General features: G+C 42.9%; 1 protein-coding gene across 1 annotated transcript; it reads right to left on the reverse strand.

Moving 5' to 3' along the window:
- Positions 1–351: 351 nt before the first annotated feature.
- Positions 352–4,866, reverse strand: lrrc3ca (leucine rich repeat containing 3Ca). Its single transcript, XM_053414053.1, has 2 exons — positions 4,659–4,866; positions 352–1,718 (listed from the first exon to the last, which is right to left on the reverse strand). Exon 2 carries the CDS (start codon positions 1,633–1,635, stop codon positions 841–843), a length of 795 nt encoding a protein of 264 aa, XP_053270028.1. The 5' UTR covers positions 1,636–1,718; positions 4,659–4,866; the 3' UTR covers positions 352–840.
- Between the last annotated feature and the right edge of the window lie 11,959 nt (positions 4,867–16,825).

Genomic DNA, 16,825 nt, shown 5'->3' on the forward strand with positions numbered 1-16,825 from the left:
CCTTTGTAAAGTGTACTTTCATCCGGCAGATAGCAGGACTCTTCGAACCCTCCATTCACTTACAGCGCTCAATATAACTGCATTTGTATTGTATAAATCATTCAAGGCTCCTACAGGTTATGAGAGTGCAATAGCAGCAGTTTTCCCGTCAGATGCTCTTAACACACGGAGAGAGCTCTGGGAGGCTTGCTCAGCATGGCGCTCTGGTGCAGTACATACTATCATTACATCACAGAGTAACAAGTAAGTCCTTCATCATTTGCTAAAAGTTGGATTGATTCAAACAATTTTTTTTTCCTGTGATAGATTTTTAGTGAGTTCAGAATGAAGCAAAAAAGTCCAAAACAACCATTTAAAAGGGAAACATCATTTTACTCATTGTATACTGGCGAATACTGTAAGAATTGAACGGAATACAGATCACAAAGTTCCTCATTCTGGCGCTGCTGTTACCCTCCATTCATATGGATCTTTGCCTCCTGAATTGTCTGTGAATGAAAATGTTGCGTCAGGGTTCATGCGCCACTGGATAAATCCCATTTGTATCCCATATTTGTAGTTCACCATAAACCCACAGCTGCTTTTTTTCCTCCCTCTGAGTACTGGACCATCGACTCGGCCAACAAAAACTCCTAATGGGCAGCTGGAAGATGAATTATTCATCTGGGCTAGGTTGCATCGGCCCGGTTTTCCTGTGCAGGCATATGTCTCCTTGCCCACCTTGACTCTGTGACAGCAGCTGAGCACGACCGCCTGCGACTGATGACGACTGTGTAATTGCAGGTTGTAGCTCCATCCGGTTTGGGGTGGGTTCATGTTCCAGGTGTGACTCCATCCACCCTATACCACAGTACTAATGGTGGAAGACTCCTCTGACTTGCTAGGCTTGCTGGGTAATGACTTGAGATACTCCAGGTGCCTGCGGGCGTCCTCCTGGTTAGCCCGGACATAGTAGACCAGGTAGGAGATGACCATGGAGAACCAGCCAAACATTACCACCAGCATGGCCACATCTGTAGTCCTCTTCATCACCACACATAGATCTATGTCGGGTGCTAACAGGAAGGCAAGTCCTTCAACTCCTATTTCCTTGGGATCCGAAGTCTGGCACACGATGCCAGTCAGGGATGCAGGCTCCAGGTCGACACGAGGCATGGCCATCTGCAAGTTGCAGTCACAGTGCCATGGATTGTTTGTGAGATTGGCGCGAGCCCTCAGGCCCTCAAAGGCCTCAGGGATAAACTTTACTAACTTGTTGGAGGACAGGTCCAGGAAATGTAGTGAGGAGCCCAGGCCTCGGAAAGCCCCTGGTTCTAGCTGGCTCAATTCATTGTGTGAAAGATCCAGTTCAACCAAATGAGGCAAACCCGCAAACGCATTTGCTGGGACTGTAGTGAAGAGGTTGAAGTCCAAATAGATGCGCCGCGTGTCATTGGGGATGTCCTGGGGAATCTCCGTGAGCTGCAGATTGCTGCAGCGCACCGTCTTGCCACTGCTCTCGCTCTCAGAGCAGTAGCAGCTCTTGGAGCAACTGGTGGCGGCGTGGTGGAAGCAGAAGGTCATTAGCACCAGGCTGTGCAGTAGCAAACACATGACCACCGAGTGGCGCAGTAACCAGCCTGCAAGTAGGGACATTGTGGTAAGCGGGCATGCTCCAGGAAAGACCACCTGGCTGCTCGGAGTGAAGTCCACATCAACCTCCCCAGTAGCTGTTGAGTCTGTGACATAAAAACAACACAGTGCAATTAGCCATACTGAGAAGACCAATACCAAGAAAGACATAAAAGCACTTTTTCTTTATAAAACATGGGTTGTTAACAATTCTCTTCAGAGGCCATATTGTTATCTAACGTATAAATGGGTGTGTGTGTGTGTGGGGGGGGGGGGATGGGGGTACAGTAGCTTGTGTAATTGCCGTGAGGAGGCAGCCGGAAAGCTGCATGCTCATTTCAGCATATTGCTGGCACAGAAACAACTTGCACTTGTGTTGTACTTCCAAGAAAAGTCTAAAGATCAAACATTCCCTTCACACCAGCACAATAAACGAGCTAGGAAAATCCTTTGGTGTCACTGGGGCTCTTTTATAATTGACATCCCTGCAGTGCAAGGCTATTTCAGTAGGCAGAGACCGATATTAACATTGTGATGTGACACTACAAGGAACAAAATGTACCAACGAAAACCAAAATCGGCAAACATTATTAATTGAGTTGTATATATTGTGTTTCCACTAAAACTGTAGCTACAAGAACATTGACAACTTCCCTAGATGGTCAGGCTCTGCAATGTCTAATCCATAAGGTAATTTACCTTTCAGACAAAGGTATAAGCTTGACTGTGAGTCCTGTAAATTACACTTTTCATTTTGTACGTCAGCCTTTGAAAATGTTACTTCTACCAACCCGAACACGCTTCATTAATAGCTGATCAGGGCTACCTCCTATCCCGTTACTAATCCTCTTAAGGAAAAAAACTCCTCAAGTCAGTGTAGCATCAGTGTTGGCCACCCAATCCCTTTGTCGGGGGGGGGAATGCTAATGCCTTAAACAGCGCCGGGGCCGACAGAACAGACAATGTGATGGCCTGTCTTCTTCAGAGACAAGAAAAAGGAATCGTCCAGTTCGAGCGAAACTCTTAATTTCTTCAAAATGGCTGGAGACTGTGCAAGGATCCCTTACCAAGATAAAAAAATGAAATCGATCTCTAAGTACCTCTAAGTATCACATGACACTGGGGGCTAGTGGAAAGGGGGGTAGAGGATGGAGGGGACCGGGTGTAGTATCAATAGTGGTTTGTCTATAAGTGTGTAAGGGGGGGAAGCTGGTCTGTGACATACAGCTAATAACACTCATTGTGTTTAAGAGATTCCTGCCAGATCCCTGATAACAAGCCATGGAGGCGGGGGGTTGATCGGCCAATGAACAAGGGCTTGAGATGTTTATCCATGTTTCTTCATCAAGGCCAGGCCAGGCGACTTCCAAAAGGTTTCCCTCTGCGGGGTGCACGAGAAAGCAACACAGCGTGACTGATGCAGCGTAACACACAAGGATATAAAAGATCCTGTTTCAGCTTGGGTAACGTAATGCCCCCTGTACAAGGCTGCACTTTTCCTGTCAAATCCGACGCCAGCCTGGTATTTTGGAGAGAGAAAATGGGGGAGCGGCAGCAGCAGAGGGCTGGTGACCGGGTAGGAGAGAGGAGGGGAACGCATATGGGCAAAAAGGGAAATTGGACACAGGAGCACATGGGTTGTGAGAGAAGGACTGATATAGAGAGGATTGGAGCAGAGGGCTTACGTTACGATTACAACACGGAGAACAGTGTGTGACACCAGAGAGATATTGAGGAAAGGGGCAAATGTGGGCTGATGAAAGAGTAAAGATAAACACACAGGAGAGGGTGGAAACCTAATGATCAACAGGGTGGGGCAAGATGTGTAATTCCAAGTTTAACAAAAAATATACTTCTCAAAGACTCATTTGACTCTACCTATGCCCTCATAACAAATATAATTCCTTTCCGGGCCTTATTATAAATCAATGGCCTTAAATCAAGTGAGGTCTGTGCAGTGTTCTTAAAGTCGTCCCCCGGTGATAAATAACTCCTGCGTTTAATTTACACAATAAATACAGCACTCGGGCAACCAAAGGTCAGTCTGCCACTCCATAAATTCACCACGCCGACAGGTCCCTGCAACCAATGAAATGAGGAGCAGTCATTTGGACTGAAAGCCAAACACCATCAAGCATTAAAAATGCATCACTACTTTATTATGTTTAACATGTTTTTTTTTGCGATATGATGCCTTTATGAATCTGACCCTTCCATGACATCACTCCACATGCAGCCCGACAGCAAATGCATGAATGGTAAAGAAGCTGCGTGGTTTCTTATTATCAATGGGGAGGTGTGGTTGACAGAAAGGGAAACGGGGAAAATAAACCATTCATAGGTTTACTTTGAAATGTTGGGCTTTAATTCAACTGTTATCATATTCCATTGCTTTTTTTAGCTCCATGCAACTTCCTCTGCTGATCTTTTTATACTCAATGTGTCGATCTCAATCACTGGAGATGAACCTTTTTTTATTCCTTAGAGCAAATCCCTGTTCTGGGCAGAATTATTTTGTGCCTTGACACAACCTCTCTCTCTCTGACACACACACAGAATATAATCTCGTTGAGTTTACCTAGAGAGCAGTATGCAAGCATGCACTGTAAGAGAAAAGCAGTCAGTAATTTGATCTCATGGTCATTGTCATCAGTGTAAACATCCTTTCATACCCTCAATATGCACTTCAATAGTAAATTATTATTAATTCTACTGTTTCCAAACTTAAAATATGATTTATCTTCTTGATAAGACAAGCTGAGCACATTTAAGATGCATAATGAAAGCCTAACACTGGGTTAGGTATCAGGTCCTATGTTGAAATTTCAATACTTCTCTTAAGCAATAAGCATCTGGTGAAAATGAACTCATAAGACACGATGCCTTGTGCATTGGGGCTGACACTACCCTTGTTGAGTTCACATTTCATGCTGAAGTTGTTTTCAGCATCAATCGCATTCAAAACAGCAGGAAAAAAACACAACAACACTTTCGTCAAAAACGAAGGAGGTGCGTGTGCAATATTGCAAAGTAAACGTCTTACTCACGTCTTTGCAGCTTTCCCTCTCCTTCTCATGATAGGTCCATCAAGCGAGTGTTCACGACAGTGCGGTCCGGCAGATCGGCTCGCTCCACAGCCCCGTCAGTGTTCTGCTTCTCTTCCATGGGCTCCTCCTCTCCTGCGAGCCGCTTTCAACTTGTTCCCGAGAGCCGCTCCGGCAGCAGGCACCACGACGCGCCGCTGGAAATGCGCCTGCAGCTCCGGGCGGACTCGGTGCAGCTGCTTAAGGCCAATGTATGCTTCTGCGTTTTGACGGACACGGACAGATAGGACCGCCCTCTCCAACGTGGAACGCCCTCTCCGTGCCTCTCCGAGGCTCCTCGGAGAGCTTTTCGTGCCGTGCTCATTTTTCTAACTATACGTCGAAATGACGGACAGCCCACGGATAGCACTTGGCTGTGATTGGTCCGCTAACGCCAGCATTTCGGAATGGAAACTTCCTGTTCCATTCCCTACATCACAATAAACCAAAATCACAACTACGACTCTATGATTAATGTGACAAGTGTGTTAAGCCAGCGGCGTTGTCCGGCTGACGGTGGCTGGTTAGAGCACTTACAGCATGTGTGTACGGTCACATACGGTTATAACGAACTTTGATAACGGGGCTAGCGGGCTAGCCACCATGCTAACTGCGGTGGGAACAGCGCACAAACCCGCTGACTTTAATCCCACGGCTCATGACACTGTTTCTCAAACACCGTCAGGTTAGAAGCAAACACTTGGTAGTAGCTAGTATCGGGTGTCCGTGCTGACTGTGTGTGGAAGCTGAGGGGAGCTAGCTGCCTCCGTGTAGCTTCAAGCTGTTGCAGCTGTTGAATTAGCAACGCAGTTTGGAAATAAGACCGGGGAACCGCTGCGCTAAGACACGATAACATAAGCACTTTGACCCGCTGGGTGTCACTTTATTCAGCAAAAACTGTCGCGTCATCAACATCCTTTTTCTGTTAGTTGCCATCGTTCACTGTGTGTGAGGAGCCGGGAGGACGTAAATAAACCAGCGTGGACTTCTTCTATATACCTCATGAGGTAGGCTTGTCTAAGCTCGACTTCCGTCTCGCCATCTACTGTTCTGGCGGTGAATTGTTTTCACAAAAAAAAGGCTCGTAGAACTATAAATCAAAAAGGGTCCGTCCGATCCGTCCGTCCGTCATTCCGAAACGGACTCGGAGAAGCATACTGAGGCCTTAAGTTTCCACGCAACCACAGAACTAGGCGGTGGAGCCAGCGCGAAATATGAAGGGGTTGTGTCACCGATAGAGGCATCTCACTCACTCGGTCCGATCCTGGATCTGCCAAGTAATAATAATAATAATAATAATAATAAAGAAATGAATAATAATAATAATAATAATACGTTTAAAATAGCAGACACACGGCGCGCAATGCGTTACGCACAGTGTTAATGCGTTAATGATTGGATATGATCCGTCTTTGCCGCAAAGATCTGAGTGTTTGGTGAAAAGACATTAATGCAAATGTGTAATATATGACAGGTTCCCTTCGTTCGTGTGCCTCTGCTGATTGACGTGAGTGAAGTGGATTAATGCGCATGCAGCAGGTGCCAGTTAAAGTGAGGAGTACCCCTCCCTTCCTCTCACGCGCACGCGCAAGCAAACGCACACACATAGACACACTCACAGGCTTGCGCAACGACCCTTAATGGGACTTTGCATTGACTTCAACCCATTTTGACAGGCTTAACCAAAAACCTTATCCTCAGGAATTAAGTTTAGACTCATCCATCATCTCACGTGTAATATTTATTTATCACATTCATCATGTCACCTTACAACATCACTATCATATTTATAATAAACTGTAATACCAATATATTATTTATCACACTTCTATATCAGTTGTACTGGTGTTATATGCTCTTTGCAACCTTGCCTCAACTGTTAACTCATATTTTATTGAATAATTTGCTCGTATTCACATTTTACACAAGGTATTCATATTTACGTTTATTATTTTCATTCTTCTTTTGTATCTTCACAACAAGTACAATTGATATTCATTGACATTTCCGTAATTCCATTGTACTTGCACACTAACAAAAAAGTTCTTGAATATTGCATCTTGAATTACAACGCACTTTGGTCCCCATGAACCTTATCCTTAACCTTGATCATAACCAACTCATACCTTACTAACCACAGCTCGCATCTTAACCATAACCATAACCAATTCATACCTTACTAATCTCAGTCCACATCTCAACCCTAACCATTACCAACTCATACCTTACTAACCACAGTTCACATCTTAACCCTAACCATTATCAACTCATACCCTACTAACCACAGTTCACATCTTAACCCTAACCATTACCAACTCATACCCTACTAACCACAGTTCACATCTTAACCCTAACCATTACCAACTCATACCCTACTAACCACAGTTCACATCTTAACCCTAAGATTAACCAACTAATGCCTTACTAATCCCAGCTCACATCTTAACCGTAAGAATAAACAACTCATACCTTACTAATCCCAGTTCACATCTTAACCCTTACCATTACCAACTCATGCTTTACTAATCCCAGTTCACATCTTAACCCTAACCCTAACCAACTCATACTTTACTAATCCCAGTTCACATCTTAACCATAACCCTAACCAACTCATACTTTACTAATCCCAGTTCACATTTTAACCCTAACCATTACCAACTCATACCTTACTAATCCCAGTTCACATCTTAACCCTAACCATAACCAACTCATACCTTACTAACCACAGTTCACATCTTAACCCTAACCATTACCAATTCATACCTTACTAACCACAGTTCACATCTTAACCCTAGGAATAACCAACTCATGCCTTACTAATCCCAGCTCAAACATTAACCCTAACCATAACCAACTCATGCTTTACTAATCCCAGCTCACACATTAACCCTAACCATAACCAACTCATGCCTTACTAACCACAGTCACATCTCAACCCTAACCATTACCAACTCATACCTTACTAACAAGGGTCACATCTCAACCCTAACCATAAGCAGGACCTTACAAAGTGTTGCCTCATTATGGTTGAGCCTTGGTCCCCATGAGGTCTACTGGGCCTGATAAAGTCGGTGTTTATGCTGGGAGAGGTCCTGAAGAGGTGACAGAAATGAGTGGGTACACACACATAAACCCACTTACACACAGGAATGATCTCATACACGGTGTAATGGTGTAATGCTGGTGCATGTAGCAGTCGGGTGGGAAATTAATTGTGTTTGATCTGCAGTTTGTTGTTTCAGACATGAAGCCTGGCTGCTGCAGGGCGGTGGATCGTTGGCCGTCTCCGGGTCCTGTTCCTGCCTGCTGCCAGCCGATAAGGGAGCCCAGTCAAATTCACTATGAAAACAGACGTGCATGGGTGCCGGCCTGGGAGAGTCTGCCAAGCGCCCAGTCATGAGGTATTAATGGAATTAAAATCAATAAAGTGGGTTACTCCACCCAAACTCCCAACACGCTGCTTTACTGCAGCTATGACTCTTTCTTTCTTTCTTTCTTTCTTTCTTTCTTTCTTTCTACCTGGAGATTTGATTATTTGCCATTTTGTTATACCCTTTAAAAAACTGCAGGTTCTCCAGAGACCATATAGACAGACCTATATGCTTACACAGAACTGTGTCAGTGCTAAACCCTTTAATATTTCAGTTTTATATTATGCTTACATAGACACATTTTAGATCATTCGAATTTCTCACAGCAGAATTGGACTGGGTCGTGAATGTCAGCATAGGAATACTTGGCAAAAAAAGTTGAGGAAAAATGGTCGTACTGTTTCTGTGTTATTTGTGGTATATCCCACAGTAGAATAATATCCAGGACAAAGTCATATCTGGGTTATTGAGCTACTAGGTTTTATGTTTATTCTCTGAACAGTTACATTTCTAATTAAGTTAAGATTGCACTTGGGGCTTGTATTTCTCATGCCTCACTGGACTCTGTTATAAAGCTGCTACAGTGAAGAGACTTACTGCAATGTCATCATTGGAACTGTGTATTTTCTAAAACTGGCAATAAAATGCAGCTCATGAAAATCACTATCTTTAATGTTAGTCTCTGTATTACGTGCTATAGTGCCAATAATGATTGGATATAAAAACACAGTGACACAATAGTGAGTCTAAGACCGAATGAGAAGCATACAACATGGTGTTCATTGCTGCTGCTCTGTATTCACTCCTGTTGTAGCCCCGGGGTAGCTGCTCTTGTCAATTAGAAGAAGATCAGATAGGTGGAAGAGCATATGACAGTGGAAAAGCAGAAAATGGGATTAAGTTCCTCATCGACGGAAGAGAGTGCACTGGCAGTCAGTCTTCCCAAGCTTTATCAGATTACTTCAAATGCTCCACTGTGGTTGGCAGCTAGACGGTGTGCTGTATGCATTAACAACCAGGCATTAGTCCTGTTAAACTACACTTTCAAGTTTCCGTCTTCCCCCTCTACTCTATTTCTCTCCAGACTGGAAAGTTTCCCGTCCTCTTTGTTACCTGCATACACATTTACAGTGTCTGCAAACCAACCATTAATCCATGAGGCCAAGTGCTAAGTGGGCATTTTGCTGAGGAAATGCTCAAAGTTTAAATGTCACCTCAACAGGGTGGGAATGTTTGCCTTCCGTGTGCTCTGCAGCTGCAGTGGAACAAAAGCCCTCACGCTAATGAGACCTCTCCCTTTCATTGGCATTTTCATATTTGTCTTTACCGGCTCACACAAACACACAATAACATGCGCATGTACAGTATGCACTTGAGCAGCACACACACAAACGCACACTCCCTGTCTCTGGCTTCTAGCTCTCTCCTCATCGCAGAGCCAGATCAAAGCCCTGCCTTGTCGTTAGGAATACAGCACTACCTTGCTTTATTTATTTTTATCCCGCCTGGCCTGTCTTGAACCTTTTAATCAAAAAGCTGTGAGAAAAGGTGTATTAAAAGGATTTTCCGGCTACCGCCAGTAATAAGAGGGGTGACCTCACCTCATATTCCCTGTGAGGAGCCTTGTCTTTGAAGCCTGATGTCACTGACATTAAGGAAACAATGGACCAGCAATATGAAAGTGTTGTAGATATTCATTGATCCTGGCTGATCCCCCCTCTGGTAGGACTCTGGCTGACAAAGTGTCGTCCAAAAGCAGATTAATAAGGAATTTGTGCTCCACAGCCTTGGTCCAGATGGCTGATGGTGATTGTTCTTCATAATTAATCAGGGATTCTCCCAAAAGATTGCAGCTAAGTGAATTTTTACAAGTACTTTCCAATTTAAGGGTCTGGAGCATAAGTGTTATTATTCCCCCCACTATCCAGAAATGATGCCGAAATATCCCAGATACTAACGCTGCCATTAGGAGCTAAATTCTGCGCAGTAGAGATTTGTAAACGGAGCCGTGGCATCAAGGTCCTGCCGATACACATTGTCACAACAAAACCTCAAAACTTATTCAAAACAAACTGACAAAGTGCCTAAATGACAGAAATTCACTTTTTGGTTTGGTCCATGTCCCATCTGCTAAAATGGAGGAGGCAGGATTTATTAAACTTTCCTGGAGCCAGCCAACAGATGGCGAACAGGACACTTTGGCTAAATTTTTTGGGATCAGTCATGTTGTCGATTTGTATTTACAGTCTATATATTGGACCCTAGGGGTCATGAGATGAAAGGGGATATGGGATAAAACTAAAATCAGATTAAAAGTTGTATTTAATAATATCTATTTCTTTCCATTTTTTGCCCAGGCTCAGACCTACAAGCTAAATGCTCAAATCAACATGCTAACATGATCACAGGAACAAACCCACTGATGTATATGATGATCGCAATCTTAGTTTTGCGGGTTACCCTGGTAATATTTGCTAAGTAGCACTACAGTATTTGCCTGTGAGATTGGTTAAAATGACGATGGCCGTTTTCACACATGAACTCCAGAAAATGTTCAGACCCAATTCTCTTGCCATTTTCCAGAGTTAAACCTTTTTGGCTATCAAGAACACATCAGAAGATTGTTCTGGGTCAGACGTCTTCACAACAACAGGAAATATCCTGAAAATTAAGATGAGGGGACGCACTTGGCCACAGCATGATGGAATCATGACATAATGATAAATTCTCCCTCGGAAATCACATGTTATGTTTATTGCGCATTAACAACCTCTGCCTTTATCGCCAAAAACGTTCTGATCTTGTTGTCCTTCCATGTTGACATTTTCATTGGCGTATAGCACCTCTTTTTTCATCCTGAGATATTTATCCTTAGAAATATCAACACCTGCACTCAGACATTTTCTTGCTGTATTCTTACATAATTTCCGAAAGATATCCTGAGCAGAGTCAGTGTGAGAGGAGAAAAACTCTGACTTGAATTGCTACCAACTCAAAGATGATCACGCGAAGAAGATGCTACTTCATATTGAGGGTTTACAAGCATAAAATGCTGCGAACCTGTTTTCAGGGAGGTTTCTGATGCACTGAGGGGAGTTCGTGCCCTGTTTTCTCAGAGATCCCCAGACCAACAGGCAAAATATATCGATGTCTGAACATGACTGATAAATGAACAGGATAAGTTTATGTGTCCGGTTGTTTCTATTGATTATCTCAGTCAATACTGTTCTGGTCTTGGCACTCTGCTGGTAGAGTAAAATCCAATCCAGTCGCCTGCCCTACCCTCCCCCCACGAATCCATATAAGGTAGGACCTTGAAAGAGAATCCTGTTTTTTTCTAAGTGTAAAAAAGCACTCACTGCGCATTCTATCAATATTATTTCTTCCATTTGCAGCACATTCCTAGCTGCTATTTTCATGGAGCAGCTCTCTGTAACGTTTCTCAGCAAAGTGTGAGCAATCAACGGAGTGGCGTCGCTGATTGTGAGGAACAGCATCTTTAAATGTTAAGCTGTTAGCGTCGCCCGCAGTTCCTGCCAGCACAGGATAGAAGGGGTTGAAATTGTTTCCCAGTGCCCTTTTAAAGTAATTAATAATTGTTAGTGCTTCATTGTGTCTCTCAGACGTGTTTACAATGACAGCCGGGGAGGGGTGTTCAGCTCAAAGGTCAAGTCATGGGCCTCCAAGGATACTGAAATGTGATGGTTTACTGTCTTTTGTACTCTATTGCAGTACAGACGCTCTACTGTACATATTTATATTTTTCTTACCTTGATAGTTTTTATTACTCTTGAAAGCACGGTTCATGTGGAAAGGCAAAGAAGGAATTTTGTTGTACAGGACTGTGAATATGATAACAAACGCTTTGAACTTGACCCTAAAAGACAAGAAGAATGAGAGCATAAAAAGTTGTCTTTCAGTGATGCAGATATTGGAGGTTTCCCTTTAATATTCACCTGAACACGCTTAAATATCTGCAAAGGTTAAAGCCTGAATGGTACAAAACTGCATGTGTCACATTTTGAAGAACATTGACAAAGTTTTTTATCTGCCATGCTAGTTATGCTTCTCATTTCTATTTGTGCTTTGAACATCTGCTGGTGTACACCCCGCATAGACTGAGTGATTCAGAATTGTTAACAGTTGCTGCCGGTCATTGCTGCTGTCACATGGCTGTACATTTCCGGAGCTAAATACAGGCATAGAACATGACCATCTTTATTTCATTCTTGATGGGTGTACGAACATTACTCCCTACATACAGGAAATAATAACTCACAAACACCGAAGCAAATTCACTTGAGCAAACTCCTCATTCTCCGAACTCATCTCCAACACCAACACTTCTCAACATATTGCTGCTGGAGGCGAAGGATGCAACATTTGACCCATGTAATACCAATTTTATAGATGATATGTGAAGCTACATGTTAAACCGGGACCCAGGGGACTCAAGTGCTGAGACACAAGGTTAAGTTAAAAAACTGTACTTGGAAAAAGGAAGTCAACCTCTGTGTCAAAAGACGAGATCGTAATTCAAAGCCCGGTCACAGATGGAGACAAGGTTGCTACATCCTAAGGAGGCTGCATTTGATGACCGACTGGGCAACAGCACCGCAACTAGACCAGTCCCATTTCGAAAGCTACTTCGAATGCGGCCAACAAATGTGTCCTTCCATCCCAGAGAAACGAAGGCTACAACGGGTGGATCTTTACTGGCCCAAACTATCCCAGAATTCGTTGTGATTCAGGGACAATTTTGAACCGTGTTTCAAAGAGGTAATGTCGCCGGAAACTGATGAGATGTCAGCGTGTGCGGACACTAAAGAAAAGATGCATGGTTCATATTCATGTACATCATCACCACAAGTATGCACAAAGACAGACACTTACTGACAAAATGATCGCACATTAAGGCATCGTGCGGCAAAATTAAATGCGATAATTATCAAACATCTGGCAAGGCTGAAGGCGGGGTAGGTAATCAATGGGGAGCGGAAAAACAGACCAAGGCAGGAAGAAAAACAATCTTAAATGAGAGGGTAAGTGACAACATAAAACAGGAAGTAACTAAAAATAAATGTGTTTGTTTAGGTATTTATCAAGCAAAGGGAGCTCAGATTTGATATGTGATACATCGTCCTAGCAATCAGAGCTCTGCTTTTGTCGTCCCACATTACAGTGAGTTTCTTCACACACCTCTGGAGCTGATACTTCTCTGGCTAATCTCTGGTGCTCCTCGGTGGGGGTGGAAAGACGCATGTTGACAATCTTCCTCCGAGCTCCACATCCTGGAATGAGCTCAGACGAACCTTTCACATGCAAGCAGCAGCCTGTCCCTCAAATATCTGTGAAGCAGCACTGTCCTTGCCTGAGTCTGGGCATCAAGCTGCAACAAACAGACCACCAGCAGATCTGTGACACGTCAAGTTTCTTTCTTCCAAAACAGTCAAGCTGCATCAGGCCTCAGAAAACTCAACTGCCATAAATAAATAAACATGAAAAGCATGTGGCACTGAGAGACTCGGTCTCCGTCTACTTTGCTAACGTTTCTCAACAGCTTCAGATAAATGACTGTTTTCGGATGTTAGGTTCTCACTATTCCCTGATTCAGACTGAGCACCAGTACTAGATAAGAGGAAGTCTGTGAGCGAGTGTTGCATATGGGCGGAGTAGTAATGGCACAGTTGCAAACAAAACTAGATGTACCGTTGTGATGTTATAAAGGAATAATTTGGCATATTGGGAAATATGCTTATTTTCTCAATTGAGGAAATATTTGTCTGGTAAATATGAGGCTGCCGCTCTTTTTCTCTACCACACTAAGAACATTTTGGATCGGATCTGTGTGATTGTTTTTCGGAAATAGAATCCGACAGCTTATTTTATTTTTAAGAAAGAATATCCAACTCCCTGTGTGTTGTGAATGAAAAAAAAAGGATGAAAGCTGTAGCCACACTCTTCTGTGTTTATTAACAGAGATAAATCCTCTTTTTTCAAGCTTCAAAAATCCCACTGCAATGTGTGTTCTCACCTTCATTCATGTGTGCAGCTGTGGGTGTATTTGTGTGTGTACTGCGCACTGCATCCAGCTCAAGCTCTTCAGCCCTATTATTATCATGCCAAGGTCAGAGGAGTGGGAAACATAGCAGAGGAAGACGGATAAGAAGGATAGAAATGGTTAGAGAAATCAGATTACTGCATTTCCACTGACTGATAGCCAGCGGAGCCGAAATGTAAAAGCCCAAGTTATGTCAGTATTGAATACAATCGTCTGTTGTTTCTCCGTCGTGCCTGAACCCTGCGCCGCTGAATCCCTCTCCATCAGCCTCACGCGGCCGTAAGACGCGAGGCAGAGCTCTGCATGATGATACACAGCTGCAAGAACACATCAGCTGATGGCCATAAAGAACAACCACACACGTCTGGGGAGATAAACCCATTAACCACTAAATAGCTTTTAGGCGACTCTCATGTGTGTATGCATGTGTGACCAGGAGGAAATGAGGGAAAGAGACAGAGAAGGGGGTGGGTATTGATAAATGAAGCCAAACTGAAATTGACACACACGCACTTCCAAAAAACATTACAGAACTCGTTCTCACAAGGCAATTTTGTACATTCTGTGCCTCCGATCGACTGAATGGACATGAAGAAATACTGATGAAATTGTGATTCTTTCCCTTTTTCATCTCTTGCCTGTTCTCCTCTTTCGTCTCTTCAGCTGAGGAATGTGAAGAGGAATAACAGACACAACAACGCGACAACAACCATTAAAACAATCTCTTACCATTGTTGCTTTGTTAGTTCCACAAAGGTGTGCTTGTTGGGATTTTCATCTGGTTGACACAATAGTTTGCTTCTGTTTTAAAATGATTGATATATTCCCCTTCTTTTATTTTACTTCTTGTATTCCTATATCTTTTGCCATGAATCGTAACTTCAAAGCAACACATTTGCGAAAAATAATCATATATTTCTGATTTCAGTTCTATGAAAATGCATCTTGAACTGTCTGAGTGTAGTTTCTTGTTAATCAAGAGGTATATGCATTATGAGGCTTTTCTAATCATTATTCATTTTCTGATAGGCAATTACAAGGCAACTTGAAATATTAAAATATAATTACAAATATCATTTGAAAATTCGTATGCATTATACATACCATCCAAACTAACTGCACAACAAAGCCCATGATTGCAATGCTATTCTCTATTTAAAAACACACAAGTTTATAACCCATGATAAAAATGTATTATCAAGGTCAATCAATATAATGCAAACTCATCACATATTTGTCCATCTCCAGATTTTTCTGTTGTGACAGCAGCAGCTGCCACCTGCTGTACTTACATACTTTGGGTGTCCTCTAGATGAACGACCTGACTTCTAAGAAGTGCTAAATTATTTACCATTTTTGCAAGAGTAGCTTCAAGATGAGTTATAAACAATATTGCAGTTTCTCTTAGCTCCATGAATCCTGGATGGATTATGCAGCCGTGGATATCACAGTTTCTCTGATCTCTGAAAATCCTGAAGGATTATACAGCTGGCATACGAGGCTTCAAAGAATATAGGAGAGCTTTAAAAACTGCGACGCAGCAACTTGTGTGATGTGCCATCAAAGACTAACTGAATTAGACCTGTGCAGTTTCGCGATGTAATGAAATTAAAAGGGACGTACCTGAGACCAGACATTAGATTGTCGATATTTGTTGTAAGCCACAAATTATAACCCTAAATTAAATATCAGTGCTGCTCTCTTGGTTGAAACATGCTGCATGATGCACAATTAAGATTCATCTTTCTCTCTGTCATCTGCCATAAAAAGCTGTAAATGTCATAACATCAAATAAAGAAGGTTTTTATGGTTAAATTTGGAGAATACTAGACAGCAATCCACTTACCTTAATGCCCGTTGAATATTATATGTGCCACAATCAAGTCGATAATTTGATGAGGCATACCCTGGATTAGTTTCACCTAGAAAAGCTTTAGACGCTCTTGAGAGATAAGTGGGTTTTATGTACAGAACCCACAGTACTGTATGTACTAGTACTGCCATACAAGCCAGTAGCCAGTCAGATTAACTCTTAGCCTCAGCGTAGCCTCAGGTTTGGCTCTTAACGTTATCGCGATTAACAGGCAGAAAAACCTGATGCACTGATAACTGAAGATTATTATTTTCATCATAACAACCAGAGCTTAAATATGATGGTTACCTCTCTCCTCTCTCCTCTCTCCCCCCCCCTCTCTTTCTCTCCCGTCTTTGCCGCCTATCTCTTTCACATTTTTTCTCCGCTCACCCCAACCGGGCGAGGCAGACTTTTTTTTCTCTCCAAAGTTGCAAAGTGCTCGCACGTTGTGGTAAATGATCGAGTTTCTTTATAAATTGTATACAAATAAGTTGTTATTATTATTATTATTTTGTGTGTAGTAATGCAATCCATGCACATATATAACTATTCCCCATACTTCTTATCGTCATTATTAAGATGCATTTATTTGTCCCAAACACATGCACAGACATGCACAGGCACACTCATGTTTAACTCTGCTTTTGACCCATCTGGTGCAGGACACACAGAGCAGTGAGCGACCATGTACGGCGCCCGGGGAGCAGATGTTGGGGGAGTAAGGTGCCTTGCTCAGGGGCACTAGACAGGGTAGGGAGAATCCTCTTGGATTTTTGGACAGATCAATCCAGGTTCGTCTTTTTGTTTTTTCTCCGTGGAGTCGAACCAGAGACGAACCAGAAAC

This window comes from Pleuronectes platessa, chromosome 21, assembly GCF_947347685.1.
Source record: "Pleuronectes platessa chromosome 21, fPlePla1.1, whole genome shotgun sequence".
Taxonomy (NCBI): domain Eukaryota; kingdom Metazoa; phylum Chordata; class Actinopteri; order Pleuronectiformes; family Pleuronectidae; genus Pleuronectes; species Pleuronectes platessa.